The 27,752-nt window shown below is 40.9% G+C and overlaps 2 protein-coding genes and 1 long non-coding RNA gene across 7 annotated transcripts in view; 2 read left to right on the top strand and 1 right to left on the bottom strand.

The window, feature by feature from the left end:
* C1H21orf62 (chromosome 1 C21orf62 homolog) lies at positions 683-10,128 on the top strand. 3 transcript variants are annotated; one of them, XM_021404498.1, is made up of 2 exons: positions 683-994; positions 7,107-10,128. In XM_021404498.1, exon 2 carries the CDS (start codon positions 7,177-7,179, stop codon positions 7,852-7,854), a length of 678 nt encoding a protein of 225 aa, XP_021260173.1. In that variant the 5' UTR covers positions 683-994; positions 7,107-7,176; the 3' UTR covers positions 7,855-10,128. The 3 variants fall into 3 exon arrangements, with proteins under 3 accessions (XP_021260173.1, XP_021260166.1, XP_021260157.1); XM_021404491.1 differs by having other exon boundaries at positions 683-1,066; positions 7,110-10,128; XM_021404482.1 differs by having other exon boundaries at positions 683-1,066.
* Positions 10,741-27,752, top strand: part of PAXBP1 (PAX3 and PAX7 binding protein 1) — a 26,516-nt gene continuing 9,504 nt past the window's right edge. The window contains exons 1-10 of one of the 3 annotated variants that reach the window (XM_021404454.1): positions 10,741-11,149; positions 13,209-13,337; positions 14,988-15,164; positions 16,244-16,465; positions 17,058-17,161; positions 17,947-18,167; positions 19,131-19,320; positions 24,115-24,238; positions 26,433-26,532; positions 26,972-27,087. In XM_021404454.1, the coding sequence (XP_021260129.1) occupies positions 10,756-11,149; positions 13,209-13,337; positions 14,988-15,164; positions 16,244-16,465; positions 17,058-17,161; positions 17,947-18,167; positions 19,131-19,320; positions 24,115-24,238; positions 26,433-26,532; positions 26,972-27,087 (1,777 nt within the window). In that variant the 5' untranslated portion in view covers positions 10,741-10,755. Of the gene's footprint in view, positions 11,150-11,255; positions 11,828-13,208; positions 13,338-14,987; positions 15,165-16,243; positions 16,466-17,057; positions 17,162-17,946; positions 18,168-19,130; positions 19,321-24,114; positions 24,239-26,432; positions 26,533-26,971; positions 27,088-27,752 lie in introns of those variants that run through there. The other 2 variants (XM_021404463.1, XM_021404444.1) reach the window with 2 other exon arrangements.
* Positions 25,466-27,752, bottom strand: part of LOC110402413 — a 15,852-nt gene continuing 13,565 nt past the window's right edge. Inside the window, exons 3-4 of the long non-coding RNA XR_002441074.1 lie at positions 26,572-26,635; positions 25,466-25,836 (exon numbers count right to left, since the gene is read on the bottom strand). This is a non-coding gene — a long non-coding RNA (uncharacterized LOC110402413). The remainder of the gene's footprint in view (positions 25,837-26,571; positions 26,636-27,752) is intronic.

The following is a 27,752-nucleotide window of genomic DNA, read 5'->3' as shown; positions in this document are numbered from 1 at the left end:
ACTCCTTCACATTGGGCAAACAGTCTCTGGAGCAGGACCTGGGGCTCTGGAGGACAGACATCTTCCTGTTCTAAACCTACACACGCAGCCTCAGGAAAGCAGGCAGGGGAGGGCACGTCCCTCATGGCCGGTCCTGTTGGCGTGGGAGCAGCATGGGAACAGAGGTGGCAAAGACAGGCAGGGACCTGCTGTGGTGGCAATGAAATGGGCAGAACTTGGAGCAGTCTCCTGCTTGTCAGGGGAATGCTGTGGGCTGCCAGCCCCACACAACATTAGAGCAGCGAGTGGGAGAGCCGTGTCCCGCCTGCCCCGCAGATTAACCCTGGTTCCACACATCACCGCCTCCAGAAGGGCTGCGGCTCAGGGATGGATGCTCTGCTGGCACTAGGAGAAAGAGTGAGTTGCTGCCTTTGTTCTGTCCTAAGCAGGGGGTGGTAAATAGCAGGGGAATGCTTAATAGCTTGTGTATTCATGTCTAAGGCAGTTTCTCCCGCAGCACAATTATTTCCTTGCCACCGATGTTCTCTTCCTGGCAGGTACGTCTCAGATTTGTTGGTTTGTAATCACAGGGAAATAATGGGTTATGCAAAGTTTGTCTTGGATGTGTCGCAATTGTTTATACTCATATGGCCAAGTTAATAATTAATAGCTCTATGAATAATAAACTGAGAGTACTGTGGAAAGGTTTTGCTCCCTCTTGCAAACACTTCTTTAGGAAAATTGTTCACTAAAGGCAGCAGAGCTTTGCTGTCAATTATTCCTGCTGTCTTCTGCTAAAAAAACTGCCTTGAGAAAGGCACTGACAGAGGACTGTCAGGGGAAGAGCAGCTGGGACCTGTGCTTTATTCTGCTGCTTAATTTACAAATCAGGCCGGTGATGCAGGGAGTGGAAGACACAACAAGTGCTCCATCACTGTGTGGCTCTGCAATCTGCCGGCAGTGACACCATGCGCTGTCCCAACGCGTGAGCAGGAGCCGAGACGCCCAGCACCAGGTAACCCTGCTCCTGGACTCCAGCCTCCATCCGCTTCGTGGCCGTCGGCATTTCTTGGCATCTTTCTAACAGGTGGTTTTCCTTTCCCACATAATTTTTCTTAGTTTGAGATTTGAACAAAAGAAAATTGTTAGAATATACTTTGTATACCATTTCCACTAATGAATTAAGCATAACTCTTTGGGCTTGGTAAATCTCTAACTTAGTTTAATGCTTAGCTTGAACTTCTGTGCCAGTCAGGTTAGGAACAGTGCTTAGAAATGATACGACCAAAAATTTGCCATCGAAGGCTCTATCCTAAAGTTCACACAGTGTCAATATTTTTGCTCTAAGAAGTCATTGATTTGACACAAAAACCAGAGAATTTTAAAAAGTGGTTTTGAAATTACTGTCAGCACTTTGATGTCAAAGTGCTCCTCTTGGTTCAGCAGTGTTCACACGGGGTGGCCCCCCACCCTGCTGTCCCCAAAAGGTGTCCCCTTCAGCAGAGAGAGGAATATACAAAGCATGACTTGTTTTATGAAAAGCACATTAAGGAGCATACACAAGTCTATTATTTATGCATGTGTATATGCTTCTTTCTGAAGACCATGAGAAAGATCATGATAAGGTCATGATAAACACAAAAGCCCTAACATTGTAGCTTACATGTATTTAACGCATCCTGAGTCAGCAGCAGTACTGAAGGAAACTGTATTTGTTAAGTCTTCTCTTAAACAAAAATAAATAGAATCAGCCTATTGAATGGAAAAAGGATGGGTCATTCAATAACTGAATGAGGAAGATACTGAAAAGTAATAATATTTGATTAAGAGTAGAAGTAAGATGTTTTCAGAACGTAACACATATCCATGTGCTCTGCTTCCCCTTAGCACAAAGCCAAGGGTCAGTTTGGATGCCCCATCCCTGGAGACAGTCAAGGTCAGGCTGGACAGGGCTCTGAGCAACCTGATGTGGCTGCAGGTGTCCCTGCTCATTGCAGGGGGGTTGGACCAGGAGGCCTTTAAAGGTCCCTTCCATCTGAAACAATTCTGTGACTTCTGGCAGTTGTCTGTTCCAGACCAATACTGAAGCAGGGACACATACAGCTGCCCAGGATGTCTGAGGGTTCATGTATTGTTTAGGCTCAATACAGTAGAACTGCCTGATTTATCTTGCATTTCTATCATAACTAGTAAGGAATTAGTTCCCCTACGTGTGACAGCACATCCATGACAGCAGTGGCTGCTCAGCCCAGCAACAACAGCTCAGGCTTTTGCTGTACAGGCAAACGAAGAAACAATTTTCAAGTTATGAGCAACAAGCATGGCTCGTGCTGCAGTCCAGAAGTGTGCAGAATGTCAGCTCTTACTGCTGCTCTACCCACCTCCTCACTGCCACCTGAGCTGTGAAATGTGATATATTCCCCATGACCTTCCCATACCTGCATGCGCACAGGAAAAGAAAGAGGCAGTCCTCACTGCTCTCCTAAATGCTTTGGGCTTTGTCCAGGCTTTCGTGTTATTTTGGTCTAAATTGGGTGGTTTTGGTATTCATTCTGTGTACGTTGCCCAAGCTGCACAAGATTATATGGATTTAAGCTCCTCTTTGCTTAATACAGCACTTTCACATAGGCACATGCTAACACAAGTGATCAATGAGGGGTTTTAATTAGTTTTTTTTTTCTGAATAGAGAATGGAAGAAAGCACCCTGTGAAGAAATTAATTGTATAGGCTTGGGACTCCCATTGAATAGGATTAACTTTCCTTGAGACAGTAGCATTCTCACACAACAGTCAAAGGCTTTTTATTGCTTTTTTGCAGTTTTCTTCATATACAGGATCTGCAATTAGCGAAAAAAAAAATTACTGGAATGATCAAAGCAAATTCAGAAACCTGAAATGACACTATTAGTAAGTAAGTGTTGGAAATGTCCTGTAGCTATCAGAACCCGCAAAGAAAAAGGAGGGAGTGGAATCTTGTGCCAGGAAACTTTGGGGATAATGTGCTATAAAATGGGATTTCAGTGCTGGAAAGACGATGCGCAAGTAACAGCATTCACGGTTCGAGCAGTCACACCAGAACCGTTTTCAGCTGGTATCTGTGTCTAATCCAATTTTCACTTAAAAGGCCCCCTGCTCAGAGCAAAAATGAACAGATGACCAGCTGAGGTTAGATCATTCGAGGACATTTTTCTTCAGATTCAGGTTGCTGCTCTCTCCAGCACATGACACTGCCCCAAAACCATCACGGCTTGTGTTTGCCGCTAAGCAAAGACCCCAGCTCGGGAGAGGTACCGTCTTCCCCACTGCGGCCAGGCTGGGGGACACGCTGCATGTGCCAGGCCTCATTTTCCTCCAGTTTTTGCACTACTGAGCATGCAGACTTCTGTGCTTTCCACCTGCATCGGCTGAGACTGCACTCAGAGGTGGGGGCTCCCTGGTGGCGCTCTGTGGGTTAGGTATTGTGTCCAGCTACTCATAGGCATTCTTTACCATGGATTTATTTAGTTGTTATGTAGTTGCTCTTGGTACTTAGTGCTGAGCTTTCTTCCCCGTTCTCTAAGTATTCAACTCAACAGATCTGCTCATCACCAGAAGTCCTATAATTTGGGCTGATGAAGGAGTTTCACCTCCATGTCAAGGAGAATTTTCTAGATGAGTCTAAGAGGAAAACAGGATGGCAGCTGGCAGTGGAATTCAGGAAACCACCCTTGGGTGGTGAGGCGCTGGCACAGGCTGCCCAGAGAAGCTGTGGTGCCCCATCCCTGGAGGCGCTCAAGGCCAGGTTGGATGGGGCCCTGGGCAGCCTGAACTGGTGGGGGGCAGCCCTGCCCACGGCAGCGGGTTGGGGCTGGGTGGGCTTCGAGCTCCCTTCCAGCCAAAATCTACACTTCAAAACATTTTTTTGAGGCGTTTTAATGCAGGAATAGGCATGTTACCACAGGGAAACACCATCAGCTGCTTGGAAGAGAACTGGACCAAGCACCAGGAATCCCAATGGGGTGATGATACTCTGCCATTGCTTAGTGAAGCTGGGTGAATGTTCAAGATAAAAAACAGGCATAAAGAAGGACCTCTGGGGCCTTGCAGTCTAAGTGATATTTGAGGCACTGGCTTTTCACATACGCTGATTTAATTTTTCAGTTCATTCTCAAACACTGTTTATCTCATTGTCACTCTGGATGGCAAGTGTGGGTAATACAACTCAGTAGTTGTTCACCTGCTGTGTTAGTTGCCTATTTTTCTTCCACTTCTAATTGTATTTCCCAAATGAGACCATGTAAAGATGGGAAGAGAAGGAAAGCAGGCTTTATGTTATCTGGTTCACTGAGGTAGGAGTGGATTTGTTGGAGGTGGCAGCTGTAACAGATGACCAGTCACCAATAAAAGGAAACATTGCAATTACAGCACATAATTCTATAAGACTGTCTACTTGTCAGCTGACTGTATAAGGCTAACTTCAAAAAGGCATCAGTGCAGCTGGGTGAAGGGCTTGTTATAGTGCCCCACCTACCCCTCATTTGAAACACAGTTGTTTGAGGTGCTGTTAAGTCAGTACAGCCATGCATAAGCTACTCTGTTTGAATAAACCATCATCAGTTTGGACACTGTTTCTTTGCTGCATTGAACTAACAGATGAAGACATAGTGGCCTCCACTGCTGCTGCAGGTCATCTTGCAGCCTTGCAGAGCTCTATACGTCACTACTGGAAAGTTTAAACCAAACTTCCAGCAGCGGCAGAGAAGTTCTATAGCACATGTTATGCTTAGGCTACAAAGCCACTTAGTGTTTTAATCCAAGTGTATTTATCAGACACCTCTCTGCAATTGCTTAATGAACAAGCTCAGTCATTTATCATCTGTATGTATCATCATTCTAATTTCTGAGTCTTCAGTTAAAATTACATTTACTTAGTTCACACTCATACTGTTAACATTGTCTAGAAATTCTTCTGGCAAATACTATCTCTGAAATAGATAAATCCCAACAATTTTATTGTCCTGTGAAACAGTGTTGATTTTACAGATCTGTGATTTATTTTCTCGTAACTGTTAGTCATAACTGAAGAGTCAAGCAAACACATTGTGAAGGTTTAGTAAATAGGATTTTCAACCTGTTGTATGATTAAATGCTTAGATAGCGGGGATCAAATTCATCTAGCAGTGAGATGAATGTACCAGAACAGTCACAGCTTGGACATGTCCGACCTTTGAAGTTAAACGTTAGCTAACAGTTGGATTGGTATTTCTGGTATGTTCTGCAATAAGTCTGAGGAATGTGGGTTAAATATTTGATTTCAACATTAAAATGTCTGTATTCTTCTTTTAAGAAAACAACTTGCTACATTCAAGGAGTACATACTGATGTGAATGAAAGCACATTTGAGTCAGTTTGCTTACATTTACACTACACAAGAATATATAAGCATGCATAAGAGTGGCCATAATCTGTCAGACCAAAGATCTATCTAGTCAAGTAGACATCTCCCAGTGTAGCTCGGAGAAGTCTCACTCTTGTGCCTCAAAAAATCAATGAACAACTGATCTTTACACACTATCCCCATGTTATTTGTGCTGTTGCAGTTTACCACTATATCCTTCTTCAACCATCTCTTTTCCTGGCTAGAGTTCTATCTTACCTAGTTCTGCCCTACTTAAACAGAAGTCCTTCTATATCTCATTGTCCTTGTAGCTCTTCTCCAGGCATGTGGCATCCTTTCTGAAATAGTGGGATCTGAACTGCATACAGCAGGCAAGCGTGAGCAAAAGATTTATGCAGAAGATCAACAACATTGTCTGTTTTTCCCTATATTTTCCTACTACTTCGTAGAAATTTAATTACTTTTTGGCTGCTGTTTTTTCATGCAGGTGTCTATCATAAACTAAAAATTTCAGTCCCAGAAAGGATCTGCTGGTAATGTCCAGCCCAGAGACCATTATTTCTTATTGCTGATTTTCTCCTCCACGTGCACGTTCCTTTTTCTTCTTTTTCCCATGGATGCCAAAGTTCTGGCCATTTGCAAATCACAATTTTCTGTCAATTCAGTGACAGGAGACTGAACTTGAAAGAAAAAAGGTCGACTAAAGTACTATATCCTCTATAAATGAAAAATGTGGAATGTAAGACACAAATTATTTGGTCAAAATGCAATTTTATGTATGTATTTTATTTAATATTAGTGAAAGAACACTCTCAGCTGGATTTTCAGCAGGGACTGAGCTTAAAACATTCAAATCTAAATCGCACATTTTTCCTTTATTTTCTGTTAAATTACCATGAAGTTTTAGCAGATGATTTCATTGTCTAACAGTGGGAGACTGAATAATAGAAACAAAACAACATGTATTTTTATTGTAAATACTATTATTTTCCCATTTATCTGGTATGTTTTTCCAAAACTGTAGTTGCATCGCCATGTCTTCTGAAGTGCTGGACATGCATTCTGGACATGGAGCAATCTTCTCACATTCTAAGGACCAAATTCCTCCCACTGCATGCCCTACTGTTGCCCTCACTAAGACCTGCTGCCTTTAGTCAAAATTTCTTGGTGGTTCAAAATAGTTACAGACAAATCAAACAAACTTTGTAACATTTTGTAATTTGTGCTGAGAAATGCTATTCCTCATCTGTGCTTGCACCGTCATTTAATAATATGCCAAATGTGTTTGCTAAGATCCAACACTGCTCTGAAAACCAAAGGGCTGGTAGCTGAGAATTCTCACCAAACCCAATCCCAACCATTTGAGGTGGAGCACGACTGGGATGGAAAATTGCTCTATGGTGTATTAGAATTCCTGGAGGCGCTACTGTGCTTTACCGGGGTAAATGAAGGGAGCCAGAGCAAGCAACAAAGCCAGAATCTGTCCTATACTGGTTGCCATGCAGAGGCGGTGAGAGATGGTCCTTGCATCCCAAAACTTACAGGCTAAGGTTGGAGCAGATGTAGCTTTATACGGATGAAAAGCAGACTATATTGGCAACAGATTGTTACCGTACCACATAGCTCAGAAGGTAACGCGCTGCATCCAGCACTGCTTCTTCCAGCACTATTCTTCTGAGAAGAATAAAGAATAAAGTAATATTAACTGTTGAGTGGTCCTCAGTATAATAAAGAAATTGTTTTATTTCAGTAGGTTAAGACAAGTGATATAATCCACTGTGTAAAAGGAGAAGACACGTGGAATCTTGGCACCAGTACTAATGAAGCTAACAGCCTTCTCTACTTTCTGTTTTTGGCTGGCTCTCTTTTTGGCTGGCTTCCTTGGCGTATGCATTACTGACAGTTTTGCGGGAAGTCAGAAGAATCATACACTAATTTTCACCAAGGAAAGCATAATTCGCAACTGCAGTTGCTTGGCGGATATCCGTGACTGTGATTACAGCCTGGCAAACCTGTTGTGCAATTGCAGAACAGTACTGCCTTCTACCATGGAAAAAACTGACTACAGTAGCGACCTGACCATTTGGTTCACAGACACCTCTGTGCTGGAGATGCTTCTCAACTTCACAATGGTGTGGGATTTGAAACTCTCCTTCTGTGGCTCCACTCCTCTACCAACAGAATACTTGACCATTTGGGGACTGAGAAAGCTCCGGGTAAAAAATAAGGTCAAGGGACAATTTCCAGAGCAGAGCGTAACCATCTACAGTAGCAGCAAGAATGAAAAAGAAGACCTACTCACAGTGCACAACAAAGACAGGCAAATGTTAGTATATATTTCTTTTCTAGATACCTCTCTTTTCAATGGATATTCTTTGCTGAAGTCATACAGCGTGGAAAATGTCTCTAGTATCACAGAGCACTTTCACAACCTGCTGTACTCTAATGTTTTCTCAACCTCAGATAACAAAAGCTATGTTGTAACATTCATTTACTGAGTTCTTTAGCACCATCAGTCAAAGGCATGGCAAACTGCTGAGAGAGAGATGGGACTTCTCTGTTTGGTTTGGCCAGAAGCAGCCATTGCGGGATGAACAGTTTTGACTGTGTAGTCTACAAGGAGGCATTTAAAGTAATACAGACTCATCTGACTAACTTGGTAAACGCTTCCTAAATGAACAAAGAAAACTTGAAGCAATGTGAAAGCATCACTACAAATCTTATACATTGTAAGCTAAGAATTAAACAAATGCTCTGGCCCCTGACTATCTCGGTGGCTGTCCACTGGGGACACTCTCGTTGATCAATACTTCTACTGAGGGAGGCCAAAACTGCCAGTAGTACTCTGCACATAGTCTAGTACAGAGAATAACCCCTTCCCTACATTTACTGGCCTCACCCCCGCTGACATATCTCAGTACTGTGAGGTTTGCAGCATCTGAGGTTGTTACAAGTTACCAGAGACAAACTGAGGGTGCTGGTTGTCCTCATCTTCTGCTGCGTGGTCAGAGCTGGGACCCCCACGCTCGGGCTGGGTGACAGAGCCTCTTAGGACAGCAGAGGCAGCTTTGCAGTCTGCCTCCCACCTCGGCATAACCAGCAGTGCATTTGTGAGATGGCCAGTGATCCATGTTGGCTGGAGGTATGATGGACTGAGTTTTCAGCAGGTGATGGATTGCCAGCAAAGGATTATATATTTTTTTCTCTTGATCTGGGATAAAATACTTGTACTGAAGGGAACAGTTACTAAGATTCTGAGAAACCAATGAATTTGCTTCAACAACTTTAAGCTAAGCCTTGCCCATAATTGTAATCAATAATGGAGCAGTTTTGCTAGGTAACACAGCTTGATTTTTCAGAGTATTTACATACATACTTCATTACTGCAGGCTTTGCCACAGAAATCAACAATGTAATAACTATTGAGGTAATCAGATCAATTTGAAATCGTAAAGTAACAGATTTAAAGACACTGATGTTTATGGGCTGAGGAATGAACTCAATTTAACTCAGAGAGCTATTAAATCAGCTATTGTAGAGACTTTTTTATTTAGCAGAACACAAATTGAAAGTTTTTTTTCCACACATGAAAAATATTTCTAGAGTATTCCACAGAAAGAACACTCTATGGTTTTGTCCTAAGTTACAACATGGTTAGGAGCTGAAGCTGAGGTGACAGAGGTTGGGAGCAGGGGTGTTGTTCTGAGCTTGTATTTGCCTGGTACGTATTACAGAGGAATATAAATCATCTTGGCTGCGCAAAAGTACTAACATTGCCCTCACAAACTGGCTAGTCATTAACCCTGCACAGGATACTCTTGTTAAAAAAAAATACACATAATTATATTGATTTCTAAAGGTTATTAAACCTCTTTTAAAAATCAAGCCTAAATCTTCAGTGAATTCACTGAGGCTCTGCTGCCCTCTAGTAAAAAATGTGCTGAATAACACAGAAACACAGTACTATATTGCCATGACAGCAATGATTGCTGAGGTTATTGTTTGAAATCCACACACAGAGAAGAAACTGAGGATATATGTATTCTAGCCTTCTTGGGGAGAAATCATATTAATAGATCTATGTGCTTTCTAATGCTGTAAATTTTAAAGTTTCAATAATTTTTGCCACAGCTGTGTTCTGAATAATAATCAAATAAAAGATGTCTTATTCCTATACAAGTAAGCACTGCAGAAATCTTCCTGGAGTCAGGAAAAATCCTGCTCTCAGTTACATAACTGGCAGAAATCCACAGCACCAAAGTTGCACTGATCTTTGCAGTTCATACATTCCTCTCCAACAGACGCCAGGAATCTGATACTCCCAATTTACATTTGATATGATTTTGCCATATAAAAGCACTGTGTTAGAAACTTACAGAATTTCTTCAGAGCAATTCAAAGAGCAAAATACAAAGCAAAATATATAACATAAACATTGTGAGCTTTATTAATTCTGTTGGCAGGGATTTCTTTACTTTGCATCTGAACAACATGCAGTGGTACATTATCCCACTGCAGAAATAACTGTATGATTTCATAGAATTATAGAATGGCTTAGGTTAGAAGGGACCTTAAAGATCATCTAGCTCCAAGCCCTGATGTGGACAGCGCTGCCACCCACCAGCTCAGTCTGCCCAGGGCTCCATACAGTCTGGCCTTGAGCACTTCCAGGGAATGGGCAACCACAGCCTTTCTGGTCAGCCTGTGCCATTGCCTCACCACTATCTAACAAATTAAATGTCCCCTCTTTCAGTTTAAAGCCATTCCCGCTTGTCCTATCACCATCAGACAGTGTAAAAAGGTGGCTTTGCTTCTGCTTATAAGCTCCCTTTAGGCACTGGAAGGCTGCAACAAGGTGCCCCTGGAGCCTTCTCTTCTTCAGGCTGAGCAAGCTCAGCTCCCTCAGCCTTTCTTCATAGGAGAGGTGCTTCAGCCCTCTGATCAGGACCTGCTCCAACAGCTCTGCATTTTTCCTATGCTGAGGGCCCCAGATTTAGTGAATCCATTAAATGTCAGTATAAGATACGTTCAATCACACCCCAAAACTTAGCATCATCAATTTATGGTGTTTCATCACATATTTACAGTAACTAATATCTACATACACAGCGCTTTCATTCTCCGTATATATGAAGTCCAATCTCATTTGCTGGTTTTCAGTCTTGGTGTATGATTATGGGATATGCCAATGAATAGAAATTGAGCCTTTTTTTTTTCCACAACAGGAAGAAAAAATGGGATTTAGAAGCTGTAGCTTTAGAGTTTTCCTTCCTGGCAGAAAATCTAGTATAACTTGAGGAAGTCAATACAGAGCGCCCACAGCACAAAAGCAATGCAGTGCTGCCTGTAGCAGCAGAGAGGCTGTGGGATGCCAGCCAAAGCCTTCTGTGTCACCTCCCATGCGTTTGGCAGAGGGGCTGCAAGATGCATGCTACTTGATCATAGATTGTTTGAGTTGGAAGGGATCTTTAAAGGCCACCGGGTCCAACTCCCCTGCGGTGATCAGAGACACCTACAGCTACATCAGGTTGCTCCTCAGAGCCTGGAAGGATGAAGAAGCCCCTCCAGGTCCCAGCACTCGCACCTTGAAGGAGTTTTTAAGAAGGCCAGTGACACATGGGCCGCCAGTTCAAAGGGCCCGCGCGCCCTGCCCGCCCCTCCCCCGCTCTACCGCGCGCCACTTTCCCGACACAAGATGGCGGCAGAGGCGGTCCCATTGGAAAGAAGGGGAGGAGGGAGCGGCACGCGGCGCGTCTGGTCGCTCTAGTCCCGACTCTCTACGCTCCCTGTCGGGTACTCTCTACCCTCGTTTCGCCGCGTCTCTATGATCGAGCGGTCTCTCTCAGTTGCTGGGAGGGAGGCGGCGGGCGGCAGCCGGCAGGGGGCGCTGTGGGCGGCGGGGCGGCGGCCATCATGCTCGGCGAGCCGGGTCTGGGCCGCGGCGCGGGGCGGCAGAAGTGGGTGGTGCCGGTGCCGGCTCTGCGCGGCGCGGGGGGTCGGCGCCCGGCGGGATGTTCCGCAAGGCGCGGAGGGTGAACGTGCGGAAGCGGAACGATTCGGAGGAGGAGGACGAGGAGCGCGACGAAGAGCCGCCTCAGGAGCCGGCGCCGGCCTCCGGCGTCGGGGGAGAAGGGCCTGGCGAGGCCTCCGCCGTGGCCCTGGCGGCTGCGGGCACTGGGCTGTTGCCGCTGCCGCCCGGCTGCGTGCCCCTCGCCCTTCCCGGTAGCCCCGCCGCCTTCGCCTGCGCCGCGGGCTACGGTGCAGCCCTCGGCCTGGGGCTGGGCCTGATTGGGGGCGACCGGGCCGGGCTGGGGGCGCTGCCGGCGCCCTCTCTGCCTCCCCCCCCGCAGCCGCAGCCGCCGCAGGGCAACGGGCTGCCGGCCGCCGGGCGGCCCAAGGAGAAGAAGCGGCCGCGGGAGAACAAAGAGGTGCCCCGCGCCAGCCTGCTCAGCTTCCAGGACGAGGAGGAGGGTGAGGCGGCGGCGGCGGGCCTGGCCCTGCGCCGTGGTTCGGTTTGTTTCTTAAGGCAGAGGGGTGGCCACGGAACGGGGGCTACGAAGGGCTGCGAGCAGAGATGCGCTGGCAGGGAGCTCCCCGTCGGCCGCACCGGGTGGTGCTCCGTCCTTTAACTACTGTTTAGCGGGATGAGTTACGGTCACAGCATCCCGAGTTGGAAGGGACCCACGGGGATCGCTGAGTCCGACTCCTGGCTCCACACAGGACTAGCCGGACCTGGATTTGCACGGTGCCAGGCGCTAGGCTCAACCTGTTGGGCATCAGCGGGCCTATGGTGCTGATGGCGGGGGGCTTTGCTGTCCTTTTGCATCAAGTTTATTTTCATCCCGCACGGCTGTCTGAGATCACCTGTTGTCCTACTAAACTCTAGGTGAAATCATGGGTATTTTGTTGCAGTTATTTCCTCTAGTGGTTCATACAGGTGACTAGATTGCCCTTCATAAATAGTTGGAAAAGTGACTGACCAGTTTCTGCACTTTGGAGAAATAGCATAGCTGCATTTGTGCAGTGCTCCAGCAGTAATTCTGCTAGAGTCCCGCAGGTGCTGCACCTGTGCACATTTCCATTCACACACTCTCCTAATCTGCTAATGGGTAATAGTAATTACACATCAAAAATAGTGAAAAAGCATTCCTCAAACCACTGAGTCTATTGCGTCCCAGAAGTTGAGGGTTGATCAGAGTTTTCTTGTGATAAGCAATCTTGTGATCTTTTGTTAGAGAAGAGTTAGTGTGCTTTTTGATATTTTGTTTCAAAGAACTTTCTCCTGATCGCTGGACCACAGATTTTTTGGATTTCCTACATCCAGCTTTGAATTTTTGTATGCTGTTTGGTTTTTTTAACTTACTGTGTACCTTTCAGTAGGTTGTAGTTCTGCAGGCATTCAAGCTGTTAGTGCAGCAAAAAACAGTTGATCCCTTTCTCGTTAGTCATACTGGCGTAAGTGTGGCTATGAAGAGAGTGTTAACACAAAATGTTGAGGGTCCTTGTTTTCTTCTGAGTCTGTGTCACAATGAAGAATCTGCTGCTTAAAAAATAAAATTAAAGCAACAACATCAAATACAGTCAGATAAAAGCAGGTCGTGTTTGTACTCTTCAACTTCTGCCTTGCTTTTCTGTGACTGTATAGTGACTGACCCCCCCCCCAAAGAAACAAGGGAGACAAGAGTGCTTGTGAAAGGATATGCAGCTCCTGTTGTTACAGCGGTGCAAATGTGCGGTCACATGAAATTACATTCCTAGTGGCGCTTCTTTAGTACTAGGTGCAAAAGAGATATAATAGGTAAGTATACTTCTTGGCAGATCTAATGTAGTGTTTTTCATCTTTCTTTTAAAGAAACTGAAGAAGTTTTCAAAGTGAAGAAATCAAGTTACAGCAAAAAGATTGTAAAACAGTTGAAGAAGGAATACAAAGAAGATCTTGAAAAATCAAAAGTTAGAACAGAGGTCAATTCTCCAACAGATGGTAACTGCAAAATTAACAGTAACTTCTGTAATGGCAAAGATTAAGAATTGTAAATACAGATTACTTGTTTTCGGGATGAGTCATCTGTTTTTTTTTAGAGGATTTAGCATTTAGAACTGAAGTCGAGTTTACACTGAATGTGTTCAGTTGAACCTCAAATGCTATTTCAAAACTGGTAGAGATATTTGAATCTCTGTTGTGTAGAAACAAATGTTGAAGGATGCAACTTCTCAGATAGCTGCCTCTACAATTGTCAGTAGACTTCAGTAGTTTGTTTCAGCTCTGTTTATGTCAGATCCGTTTTGTTTCTTCCTATTAATTATTAGTTCAGAACTACATCAAGTGCTTATCTGACAGGATGTCCTTGTAATGCGGCTTGTCAGAAAGGAAAAATTACAGAGTGAGCAGTGATGGTTTTTGTTATTAAGGAAGTTACTCGACAGCTGTGCGTTTCACAGTTTGGACCTTAGAGCAGAGTTGGTGATCAACATGACAGGATGAAAGTATTGGAGAAGGGGGATCTTTTAACAATACGTAGTCTTCCAGAACTTGTAGGTAGAGCCTTGGATTTTGGTTTTGTTGTACTTCTGCTGTTGGTTATTGGGAATATCATTGGTAAAGTGTCTTGATACGTTTTCCTTTACCAGCTGCTTTGGGTAGAGTGAAACCTACAACCCCATGTGTACAAGCGTTATGATCTAAAAAATCACAGTGATAGAGCTGAAGCTTATGAAAGTTGAATGCGGTCCCGTGGAGAAATTTGCCTTTTCTCAATCTCAGACCTCTTAAAAATGCCTCTTTTAAAAATCTTTAAAAATAACTTTCTGCATATTGAAAAAATGTATAGATTCTTTGTTGTTAGAACCTTTAAGTTGCCTGTGCACTGGTACAAGGCGCAGGTAGAAAGGGAAATGGTGATTTCTGTGACTAATGTTCAGATCACCTGTGGAAAGCTGGATCTTCATTCTTGCTTCTGTCACTAACACTCTGTAAAGATGTGTGTTTTGCATGTGACTAGTGTGTGTTTATTTTCTCTTTGTCTGTTGTACAGTATCTGTAGTTGGCTTGGTTATAGTGCAGAGGCCTCCTGCCTGCTACTGAATCGGTGGTCAGGATTTTCTAAACAAATGCTGAAGTCTAAAAGTCTGAATATATGCAGGGTCGTTGGACAGTTACATTAAGAAATCGTGTTAAATTCAATGTTTGTGCCTACTGTCAGTATTTGTATATTGCTCACCTAACATAGGGCAATGTTGTGAGGAGGGAAGTGAAACAGTTCTTTTGAAATAAATCTGTTGTTGTATAAAGAGTTAGTGCAACATGGGCAAAGCTTTTCAGTTACATAAGAGGCTGTGTGAAGGTTGCAGTTTGATTTTAATTATTGTGTTCCCTTGCTTTTTAAAAATTTTTCGCAATATGTAAAATGGCTAGGGGTTGTTAGGGGTGTCTGCTTTGTCATCTTTCATTTTGAGAGGGTGTCAGAGACTTAATCGCTATTAAAAAAGCATATTTTGCTGCATCCCAAATAGTAAAATTGTAACTTAACATCTTCACTTGGTTTTAATGCTAGAATGTTAGTCCTTTAAAAAAAAAAATGCCTCTGAGTGACCTTTACCAAAGAGTAAAATGTAGGCTTTATTGTCTTAACAGTCGAGCCACCACTAGAAAAGACAGGACAGATTAAGGATATAGGTCAAGAAGATGGGACTGCAAACAGTGAACATGGTGAAGAAGAAATGGAAGTTGAAAGTGAGAAGGAAGAAGAAAAACCAAAACCTGGTGGGGCTTTTTCAAGTGCTCTATCATCTCTGAATGTTCTTCGCCCAGGTTGGTTATTGTAATATGTCTGATACGTTAAACAAATGCTTTAGCCAGCGTTTGTCTTTAATTTGAATGTCTCAGTTACAGGTCTGCAAGGTATCTCAAATGTTATCCTATCTTTTTTCATCTGATAAGTTTTCCGTCAGGCCCTGAGGCCAAAGAAATCCAATTGAGAAAGTAGTTTGCCAGTTGGTAGCTGACTCGTGCGATGGCCTGCTCCCCAAATAGGAACTCCATCTGCATGCTCTGGGTCCACATTTCAGGGGAAAAAAATAATTTCCTAGTTGATTCCTAAGTGACTTTTCCTTTTAGGGGAAATTGCAGAAGGGTACGGTATGTATGTTATTACATCTGTAGAGATACTGTGAGCTTGAGAAGAATATCTTGTTTCAAGTATAAAGAGAATATGAACTTTAACCTTTTGTCCACAGCTAGTCAAAGTAACAGTAAAGATTTATTAATGTTTCAAAAAATAGATTTGCGGGGGCTATTCTTTATATTATGTAAGTAGGCTGCATTAATCATGTACTAGTGATTTCACTTTTTTTTCTTCAGAAATCTGGGTTTGTGGGTTGGGTTTTTTTCCCTCTTGATTTATTAGCGTTGCCCTTCCTATTTGGTGTCCTTTGTTTCCTGAGCTGCCATCATCCCTTGAAATGGCTGAGGATTTTTGTTTCCCTTACAGTAATAAGAGTTAGGGGCAATATCAGTAAAGGAAGTTATGTTAGAGGAGCCTCATTTTCTTCTTCCTAGTGCAGCAGTCAGATCCTGTAAAAGGCACCCTCTTCTGGAGGAGCATTTCCCAAGGGGACATCAAGCTTCTGCCGCTATGGCATTTGAGCTAACGAAAGCAGAGCCAGATGGTTTGGGAAAGATTCTGTATCTGAGAGCTATTGCTCTGAAAGTTTGCACGTGTAGCTTTTAGGTTGCTTGCAAATGTTTCTGTGAGTACAGATGTTTTTTTCCTCTCGCTTTTTTTGACGCTTACTAATGTGCTTTGGTAGGACGGCAGAGATGAGTAATAAGGAGCTGTAATACCTGCTTTACTACACTGGATGTTTAACACTGTGAACATCTATCTCTAGGAGAAATTCCAGATGCTGCTTTTATTCATGCCGCTAGGAAAAAGCGTCAAATGGCTCGTGAACTTGGAGACTTTACTCCTGTTGACAGTGAACCAGGTAAAAGCCGCCTTGTTCGAGAAGATGAAAATGATGCCAGTGATGATGAAGATGATGACGAGAAGAGGAGGATAGTTTTTACAGTGAAGGAAAAATCCCAAAGGCAAAAGATTGCTGAGGAAATAGGTAAAATCTTCTCAGAGAGACAGCTGGTCAATATTTGCACTGGTTTTATTGCAAGTGCTCCCTTTCAACGTTTTTAAACAACACATTTTTCAGACTGAAATCTGGAGTTAAAGTTTGTTATTAAGAAAAGTACTGCATAATGGAATCTACTTGTAAAGTTTTGTGTACGGACTCTGTTCCTTTGGTTAGAAGCATACAACTCTATTTAATCTGGTAGAAACTTAGACTAAGGAGCAATTAGTATTGTTCCTGTGCTGTTTTAGCAAGTATATAGTTGCCAAAAGAAAAACATTAGTTGTTGAATGTATGATTCTGCTTCCTGGCAAAGAGGTGAAATGGCCTTCTGGAGGAGGAGAAATAGCAAGAGAACAGATTTGTATTATTGGAGGGCTTTACCGACAGTAAACTGCAAACTTATCCGTTAGGTTTTTGCAGTGATTCATGGACTAGCATCCTTAATTTCTCGTGAAGAAAAAGAGAACGCACTGAGATGTTCCCACCAAAGCTTGGTCTTTTAGGTTTTGGAACTCATGGCACTTACTATGAATACGTTAATTTATTTTTGTTACCCGCCTGTTTTATTCCTCTTCAGGTATTGAGGGGAGTGATGATGAGGCACTGGTGGCAGGGGAACAAGATGAAGAACTCAGTAGATGGGAGCAAGAACAGATACGGAAAGGAATCAACATACCTCAGGCATGTATTTCGTTGTGAGCTCTTCTTGTTTTGTTTCTGCTGTATTGGCTAAATCCATTATAAACTTGGGTAGTTTACAGAAGGCTGTTTTGTCTGAGAAGATCAGTATGTCAGTTCTGATATTCTTTTAAAAAGCAATGAAAAATCAGATTTTAAGTATCTAGTATCCATTTCTTTAGTCTCTCTGTTCGGGATAGATACTGATAGTGTAAGCACATACATTTGCAGCCTAAAACAGAGCTAGAACAACACCACTTTAAAGAGACCCCTGTTCCTATTAGTCAGTGGTTTTACAGTTTGCAAACAGAACTCCTTTTCTGTTTCTGTAACTTCTCTTGTGGTATAAACATACAATTGGAATTGGTAGCAGGCTGTGCCATATGTTGTCACGGTGAAGTTGCTACTCAGTTGAAGATAATAATAGTGCTTTTAGAAAACATTTCAGAAAAATTCTGAGCACTGATTCTAATAGATAGTCTTAGTGAAATTTAGTGTAGTTCAAAATAGCTTGTTATTGGAGGAGTTGTAGGCTGGTTAAAATTATCATGTAATGACTTGCTATAAATGTAAACATTTAGAATAATAACAATGTTAAGACTTTGTCCTTTTAAGAAGGTGCTTCTGAGACCTTAGATATTGGAAGTTCTAGGCTCAAACCCATGTGAATTTGCCGCACGAGTGCATTTCTGGCTACCATTTTCATTTTATAAGGTTTGAGATGTGAAACAATGTTTCTCCTTTCTCTGAAGTCTAACACAGTACAACTGCATGTCCTCTTACTTCAGGTTCAACCAAGTCAGCCTGCTGAAGTGAATAATCTGTACTACCAGAACACTTACCAGACACTGTCTTATGGTTCATCATACGGCATTCCGTACACTTACGCTGCGTATGGATCATCGGAAACCAAGTCTCAAAAAACAGATAATACAGTTCCTTTCAAAACACCCAGTAATGAGATGACTCCTATTACTATTGATTTGGTAAAGAAACAGCTTAAAGACAGGTAGGACAGACCATCTTTTTAGACTTAAAGACATGTCCCCTAGCTTTCTGTTCCTCAGGCATCTTTTAGTCTCGAGAAAACACAGTTTCATCGCTGGAAAAGTACTGACTGGCACATCCATTAAAAAAAAATTAAAAGGCAAACAAAAAAAAGCTCAAAGTGAAGATGACATTGACACTTTGTTCGAAAGTCTCCCTGGATGGCTTCTCTGGAAGTGAAGCTTTAAATATGTGACCATTGATCTTGTTGAAGACAGGTCTGAGTTGCACCTTCTGGACACTACACAATCTTATAGTCAAGAATTGAAAGGCCAGTGAGATATTTAGCTTTATCAGCAGGTTTCATTCTTTTAAATTGTAAATCAAAATTTTAAGCTTCAGTAGAGAAAGAATTTACATTTTAGTGTAAGCTTTTTCTTTTGTTTAAAAGTTGTAATCTGTCAGGTACACAAAAGGTCCTACTAAATGAACATTCCAGTTGCAGAGAGAAATTATTAGTAATGAACAACTTGCACTTGTCTGCAGTATTGGTTTGTATTCCCACTGTAGTGTTAGAAACTCCACTAGTAAATGAAGTTAGTAGAGCAAGGCAGCTGCTTTGTAGGAGCCATAGTTCATCTGCGTTTGTTTTTGATTTTTTTCTCTCTCCATAAAATACTTTCCTCTCCATTTTTCTGTAGGGCCAGCCTTGTAGTATTTGAAGTGCTACCAACTCCTTTTTACCAACAGTAAAAAGTTGGAGGAGTTGACAGCATAACACACTCAGCATAGTCTAGAAAATTAATTTAAATCATTAGTCTCACTGTTTATATAGAGAGGAGAGAAAGTGACAAGTGAAAGTTAGAGAATGTCTCTTTACAGTATTTCCATATATATACTTAGTACTTGCACTGTCTAATATCTCAACAGTCTGAAGAATAGAGACTTCTGGATGTAAATTTGTTATTTATCCGTTGCCCCTCAGGTTGGACTCTATGAAAGAATTGCACAAAGCTAATCGGCAGCAGTTTGAGAAACATCAGCAAAGCCGAGAGGACTCTACCAAGGCAATTGAAAGATTAGAAGGGTCTTCTGGGGGTATTGGTGAACAGTATAAGTTTTTGCAAGAAATGCGAGGGTATGTCCAAGACTTGCTTGAGTGTTTCAGTGAAAAGGTAAGGATGTAAAAACATTCATCTTTTTTCAAAAAAAAAAAAAAAAGTCTCTTAGTACATGCCAAACAACACATCGTGGTTTTTTCAAAAAGTCCCCTGAGAACAGATTCTCCTAAAGGTTTGGTTATTCAAGTGTTGAAGAGATAGCATCGTAAAAAGTTACGTTGGTTATCAAAAACCTTTCTTTCACAGTGTAACTCGTTAGGGACTTCAGATCACCTAAAAACATTTTTAGATTCTCTGTCTTCAGGGCATTTCAGCTTTACGTAGATGCCACTTTTGGCCTGTGTTGGATATCTGGTGAAGAAAAATTATGACTGAATTGCATTGCCAGTTCTTTGAACGTTTTATGAACACAATAAGAAAGATTTGTATTTTGTATCATAAACTTCCTCCTGCCAGATAGTTTCACAGCTTTGTTAGTGCTCTTGTGTCTGAAGAAGAAAAATTGTAAGCGTCTGAAGACACTTAAAACAGGTACACCTTGTAGTATGCATCATGTAGTATGATACTCTTGCATGTTAATAACTTGAGAACTGAGTCTTTTTTTCACTATTTTATTCATTATGCTATATTTAATTAGTGTTCTTTTAAATATATATGTGCGTGTATGTGTATGTGCACACATACAGGAGCTGTAAAATTCAGTTAGCAGTGTACAGGTTTCATTGTCTTGCCATATTATTGCATTCAAGTCATCTTTTTATTGTACTAGCTGCCAGAATTACTTCAGTGGTTAAAGATGCTGCTTAGATATCTTGTTAGGTGTGAGAGAGGACTATTGAAGCATTCTGGCTGCTAATCAGTTAGTTGGTAATTTCCATCATTAATGGTCTTGGGAGATTCCCATCTTCAATCTTGTAAGCTAGAGAAGAACTATCAGTTGTGGACAAACCCAGGATGTTCGGACCAGTTAATTTGCCCAGCTCATTAATTAGTTGTAAGGAGAATTGCTCACTAAAGAGGCAATATTCCTGAGTCTCCATTAGTGCACTAGGTATTGAGGGGTAATCAAGGTCCCTTACTTTTCTTTGCTGTTCTATCTTTTTTGGTTGCACTGATGCCTAAATTCCGAACTAAAGAGAAATTATATTCTCTGTCTGAGATAAGTTTGTATTTCAGAAGTCAAGTATCAGTATCTCTACTCAGCATTTGCTTTTTAAAAGAACTCTTACAATGGAAGAGAACATCCACAGGACTTAACAACACTTAACACTTAACAACACCAGGAATGTGTTGTTAAGTCGTGTGGATGTTCTCTCTGATTGTCCATGCAGTCTTGTTTAAATATTTTCTTTAAACAAATTGTTTTGGAATGTGTTGCTTTGAGTGTAAACCAAGCCCTTTAGTCTCCCAGACTTCGTGTAAAACCGGGAAAGTTTACTGTTAATGAATAGTGTAACAGTTTGTGTTCAGTTTTTCAGAACAAAGTTCACCTATCTAGCTGTACTAGGAAGTAAATCAATTCCAGTTGTGACGATTAGCTGCTGATAATTTAACAAATAGGCTTGTCAAAGCTGCTTTCTTGTAATATCCTTTTGCTTTCCCAGTGGCTGGTTTTTTAAGGATTCTATACTTGAACCCTCTTCCCCACAGCTTTCCCAAAATACCCACATGCCAGTCCCCCAAACTCTTAAGCTGTGACTTTTATTATCTCATGCTTCTCGAGGCCATTTTAAGAGATGTTTTGTTTTTTTTTCAGTTAGAGGCTGCTATAGTACCCGTATCTACAGTGAGTTGCAAAATTAGGATGTCAAACAGTGTAACAGACACATTTCGTTAATTACAGTGTCCTAGGTGTTCCTCAGTTCTTTGGCCAAATAATCCATTTCAGAATTCAGTACTTTTAGCATGACAACATTACTATCAAATCCAAAGTAACCCACAGGACATCGCAAGTTCTTTTTAAAAAGGGGTTGAGAAGGAGGGAGTAAAAAGTAATAAAATGATTATCGGGTTTTAGCTAAGTTAAATAATGAAATGCAGCAGGAAAATAGATTCCTCCTATTTTTTGAGCGTAGACATAAATTACCCTCAGTTTTGAAGAACCTGTGGCCCTTACTGCTATATATTTGAAACAACTGCATTTATCTGTGTTTATGACATAGAATGTATATAGCTATTATTATTATAATTATAAACTATAATTATAATATATAAAAGCAAAAAAATATATCCTTATGTGCATATATGTAATAATACTGTGGGGATATGTGTGTGTATATACACATATCCTAAATCTGAAAAACCAGGGCTTTCCCTGTCCTTTCAAATATGATGCGTTGATGCTCTCTCTTTATTGTGTGAAGTCTGGTCATTATTATTAGTCAAATTCACACTGGTATTGGTCTGAGTAAGGAAGGTGTGTGCTGAACAAGTACAAGTGGATACACAAAGTACTCGTCCTCTCCAAAAGAGCCCGTTGCCTTAGAGTTTCCTTGTATGTTCATAGACTTAGTTTTGGAGAATAAAAGATAACATCATAAAGTAGACCTTCTTTCTCTGATAACCTTATTTCTGCACCTATGTGCCGTGTTCAACCCTTTGGGACCCCAGCCAAGCAAAGCTATTTTGTCTGTAGTCTGATTTTGAAGAAACGCTGAATGTTATAAATGCTTGTTCACTGGTAAGGTGTGATGGAGAGTATAATGGGCCAGGTCTTACAAGGACGTTAGAAACAAATGATAAAAGTGCCAAATCCTGTGTGACGTTTCTCCCCATAAATGTTAAAACCAAGGAAATGGAATATTTTTGCAGCACTAGTAGCTTCTTCACAAGTAACTGTTGTCAAAATTATGCCTTCAGAGAAGGCTGGGAAGTTATAATGTGTCCCTTATTTTCTCATTTTCAAAAAGTAGGGGATACAAAAAGATCAAATCGTTCCAAGCCTATCTTTGCCAGCATGATTAGATGAACTCTTATTTTACCTGCAAGACTCTGCCAGGAAGGGGGATTGAAGTTAGGTTAAAATTTTCCTCGTCTGCTAAATGTTCAGAGAACTTTTCATTTTTCCTCTCACGCTGTTCACAGTGAATGTGTGGGGGGGTAAAAACTGTAAAACAAATTGCTGAATTTAAGGTAATGACTAAAAAGAACAGTGAATGAATGAGAGCTCTGTAGTAGTTGGTGAAACTGTCAGTCACTCATAAACCACAGCACTGATAAAAGAATGATGGCTTCTAAGTCTCTTTATGTTTTAAATGGGAAATATTTTGAGTTCACATATTTAAATACTTAGAATTTTTTTTGTGTGTTTTTAATTATTCTATTTGTTTGTTTGTCCTGAGGCAATTATAGAAGAACCTCTAGAGATGCTGTCAAAAATTTTCGTTTAGCTTTTCAATTTTACAATTCCCTTGGCACACTTAAGGGAAGAAACAATATTTTCTGTGGCAAGCTGTATTATTTCTTCTTTTTTTTTTTCCAAAACTGTCTTGAATTCAGAACATGCACTTTCAACAGTGGGATTTTTCATCCCCTTCACATTCTACTTTTTCTCCAAAGGAAAATTGCATGTATTTTGAGTTACTCCGATTTTAATCTCTGTAGACCAGTTTATACCACAAAGAGCTAATATTTCTTTCATTTAATTTGTCCTCTGATGTGTGTGTCATTCTCAGCTGAAATGGCCCTGCAGTTGTAATGTCATAGTCTTAAATTTTACTGGAGGAGTTTTTAAAATAGCTGCTGAGTCACATTCTAAATTACATCAGGAAACAAATTCTGATTTTATCTCTTTTGGGGAAAAAAAAAAAGTAATCCTGGATGGTAGGCAGCAATGAAATATCTGAGCTAAGGCTGGAAGACTGGACTAAACATATGTTTTGGAGGTAAGGAGGATATGGCATAGAAATATTCATACCAGAAGTGACTGACTCATGGGACTTGCCTTTCCAAATTAAGAGATCGTGAAAAATTCTCTTTTGCATTTGAATATTTATGCTGGTCTAATTTTAACTTGTCCCAGGAAATGAAGTTCTGCAAAACTAGGCAGTGAATCTGCTATTTAATGTCAGGAAATTCCTGGCTGTTACCATCTATTTTTGTTGCTCCTGAAATTCAGTCTAATTTTTTAAGTTTATTTTTAAGTAGCAGATCCGACTAAAGTCTGTATCCTTCAATGATTATATTTAATGCAGAACTCCCACTATTTGTACAATTTTGATTTTAATGATAGGCTAGAGTAACATTTTATTGATTTACCTGTTCACATAATGTGTTTGTGTGTGCTGCTTTACTGCATTTCAGCAATATTTTGTTTTACCGTGCTTTAGCAATATTTCTGTACATACTAATAAAAGTTACAGCAAAACAATACGTGCTGATGTTCAGGAGGTTAGATTGATTATTTGGTTTTCTTTTTTTTCCCCACTGGGTAGAGTCAGGTTCACCTAAGCTATAGGATATTGTTAAGATTCTTGCTTAAAGACAGTGGATACAATGATTGCATTGTAAGCTGTGTAACAACATTTAAGTGCACTTAGCAGAGAAAACGAGAGGACTTGAAATTGCATTTCACTCTGAAATTGTTGTCTTACTGTTTAGCCTCATTCAATCAACACCAATTTCTTTCAGAACAGTAACTGCTATGATTGAAAGCTGTCAGCGTTGTTAAATGCATGTGTTTTCTCCAAGTTGTCATTTGAACCAGTAAATATTTCACCAGTGGTTAAAACAAAACAGCTTATGCTGCTAGAAGTGCAGTGACAGTACTATGCTTCGGAATAGTGTGGTACCCCAGAAAGCTAAGCACCTGGAGGATTTGATATTACGTAGTGTGTTGTATTTTTACAGGTGCCTCTGATTAATGAACTTGAATCTGCAATGCACCAGCTGTACAAACAGCGAGCTTCCCGCCTTGTCCAAAGACGACAAGATGATATTAAAGATGAATCTTCGGAGTTTTCAAGCCATTCAAGTCAGTCCATCTTGAAGGTTTTTATTATTCATTAAACAACCTTGTTTACTTATTATGGCTAATTTTAAATGTAAATGTTTTAAGTATGACTGCCTTGAAGTTTATCCTAACTCTTGAGATAGGTAGAAGCAAGTTTAGGTTAAAAGTTCTCTAATCCGTTTTGGTTTCAATTCAAAGCCACTCTAACTCTGACCTCATCTCTCCTTTCTGTTGCTCTTAACTACATTTCCTCTTTTCTAGCACTGTGAAATATACATGGTGGCAGTGGCCGTACTGGTGCCACGTGACTCCACAATTTTATGTCAGAATTTTTTTTTTTTAACCTCCTTGAATCTGGAAATTTCCTGCAACATCTATGTTTAACTCTGTACAAAGCTATGAAACATTGGGCTAGAGATTACTTTTTTCTGATGCTCTACTTTGTAGGTAGCAGAAGTATTTCATTTCAGACACTTAACTGGTAAAGCTAAGGAACTGGAAGAGACTTGCCATTGTTAAAAATCAGACTAATACAACATAAATCTATACGGATTACCGTTCAAAATTAGTTAAAATACTTGCTTGCTGTTAGTTTGGGGATGGGGGATTCTCACTGAGAAGTTTTCTTGTGGTAATCACCTCAGTATATAAAACACTACGAAGGTGTAAGTGTTACCTTAGATGAAAATGTACATTCCTTGGAGGAAGTTTTATTCTGCATGTTAAATGATAGGTAATGTGCATTAATAGTGGTCTTCTTTCTGCTTTGGAGAGTACCTCATTTTTAGAATGGCTTTCTCGTCTGTCCTATTGCTGACTTAATATCCTATAATAAAAGCCATTTCCTATTCTGTCACGGTGTCGCCAGAATTGAAATGTTGGTACCATTAGATACAATTTACTGAGTATGATAAAGCATTAGGGTATAAGAGTTGGTCATCTCTTTGCAGAGTGGTCAGCATACGTATTCCTTTATTTGGAGCCCTAGGCGTCACACATTGGCTTTGCAATTTTACCATAAAAAATGCTTGTGAGAACTAAAGATCTAGTGTACTTTAAATAGATTTCCTAAAATAAGCCTAAACTTGATTATTTTGGACTGGAATTTGACGGTGGGGTGTTGACAGATGTTACAGTCAAGGGAGATGTTATTTAGTATCTGGGAGTCTTGAGAATGAACTGCACTGCATCTTGAAATAGTTCAGTTCTTTCCTTCAGATTATCACAGAAACTAGTTAACTAATGTCAGCCTTTGATGTGATGTGTGATGCAGACATATGCAATCTGCATTCCTTCACATTGTGTCAGAGCACTAATGGGATAGAAGTCAATTTAGATTTGTCTGCCAAGTTTTGCTTTACTTTTGTGTAAAGACAAGTAGCTTTGAATAACAGCATTTTAAAAAAAATGGGCATGATTTAAGACTCTTTGTACTTCTGCTGTAGAGTTGTAATACTAACACAGAACATCACTGAACGATAGATTCACAAATGGGTTTAGTCAGAACATTTAAACTTACTTCTGAAATTTGGGTGGGCTTGTGTTTAAATTTTGATGTTTTTACCTTAGGGGGTGGACTTCAGCACTGGCTAACACTCACTCCACTTCTAAGCATTTACCTGAAAAGAGTAAACAGGTCTCAGTATTAGCTGTGCTATTGTCAGGAATATCTTTAATGAATTGCTGCTTAAAAAGAGGAGGGGAGAGGATCTGTTTTCCTATAGATTTTGATGCAGTTGAAAATGTAGACAACATATAGAATACAGATATATAGGTTATTAATAGAACTTTGGAACATCATATATTCTGACTCTGGTAACTCTTCTCCGTCTTTCTTTTTGTTAATTTTATTTTCAAAAGATACGTGGTGAACATGTTTATGTAAGGAGACCTAAATGTCTTGGAATATTCCATTTCAGCAATTTCTGTTTAAAATGTTAACTTTATGTAGTTGAGCACTGTTGTGAGAGGGACAAGAGCAATGTATGGTGAAAACATTCTTCTGTTTGACATTTAAGTGGAGATTTTTCTGAACTCCATTACTTCCTCTTTTAACCTCTACATTTGCGGGTTCTAGGCTTCTGGATGCATCTTACACTCTCTACTTCAAATTACACTTAGTTTAAAGTAGGTACAGGGCTCTTGTGAAACAGCCTGTAGTATATTTCTATAATCACAGAAAAGCATTTTAATTTTCATCAATGTAATTTTACAGATAAAGCGCTCATGGCACCAAATCTTGATTCTTTTGGACGAGACAGAGTGCTCTATCAAGAACAAGTCAAGCGTCGGACTGCAGAAAGAGAGGCTAGAAGGTAGAGTACTGGGATTTGTTGTCCATCAGGAGTATCTACCTGTTCTCAGAATGCAGTTTTCCAGTGTGATGTACTAGCATAAATAGCAGTGTTTGTTCCTCTCCTGCGAAGAGAAGAAAATACTTAAGCTTGTATTCTGGGGAGGGGTATTCCTAAATGTCCCAGTGTAGCACCTGAGAGTTCAAAACAAATGACTATTAGATTATGCTAATTTATAATTGCTAAGAGAGTATAATAAGCCCGTTTGGTTTCTGTATGGGTTCTGCTGTTTCCTCGTCCTTCCATTGCTTGAGGCAGCAACATAGTGGGATGTTTGAGGCAGCGACGAACTGGTAGCTGTTTTCAACCTGAATTTCCTTGCACTAAAAGATATATCTGTGTTCGTGATATACGAGGAAAAAAAATGTAATAGCTGTATTATACTGCTGATCCCTTTTAGAGCTCGTCGTAGACAAGCAAGAGAGCAAACTGGGAAGATGGCAGATCACCTTGAAGGCCTTTCCAGTGATGATGAGGAGACTTCAACGGATATTACAAACTTCAATATGGAGCGAGGTTAGAAAACATACAGAAGCCTTATGCTATCAAATGTAGAAAAAAATGAGAAAAAACAAAAGTTGACCCTGTGCATGTATTTCACCATATTTTAGAGAAAGTTTAAGAACCATTCCTTAACTAGCTTATCAATGTCACCACCATGGTCTCTTACACCAACCTGATGTGTGATTTGCAGCTAAATAAATACCGCATCCTTAGAGAGATGCTTTTTATTCAGTGCAGGCATTGTTTTGTTAGTAAGCAATTAGCTTTTGTCCCTTGAGTGGACACTAAGTCTTGGAATGTGGTTTGGAACATAGTTTTTTGTTCTTCAAAAATCTGTTGAGAACTGATTTTATGTTAATGCATTGTTTTGTTTTATGTGTAGAATTCTGAAGATCTCAGTCCTTTCAGAACTTTTTGCTTGAAAAGAAATGACAGGTGAAGGGTCTGGAGCACAATTCTTAGAGGAGCAGCTGAGGGAACTGGGTTTGTTTAGTCTGGAGAAGAGGAGGCTCAGGGGAGACCTCATCACTCTCTACAACCACCTGAGAGGAGACAGGGGTGAGGTGGGGGTCCACCTCTTCTCCTGGGTAACAAGAGATGATACGAGAGGGAGTGGCCCTGAGATGCACCAAGGGAGGTTCAAGTTGGATGTTAGGAACCATTTCTTCTCAGAAGGA

The sequence above is a fragment of the Numida meleagris genome, chromosome 1 (genome assembly GCF_002078875.1).
Source record: "Numida meleagris isolate 19003 breed g44 Domestic line chromosome 1, NumMel1.0, whole genome shotgun sequence".
In the NCBI taxonomy this organism is placed as follows: Eukaryota; Metazoa; Chordata; class Aves; order Galliformes; family Numididae; genus Numida; species Numida meleagris.
This window is presented reverse-complemented; position numbering and strand designations above follow the sequence as displayed.

Excerpts from the sequence above, each read along its gene's own strand:
- C1H21orf62 (XM_021404498.1), top strand. The coding sequence starts at position 7,177 with ATGAAGCTAACAGCCTTCTCTACTTTCTGTTTTTGGCTGGCTCTCTTT.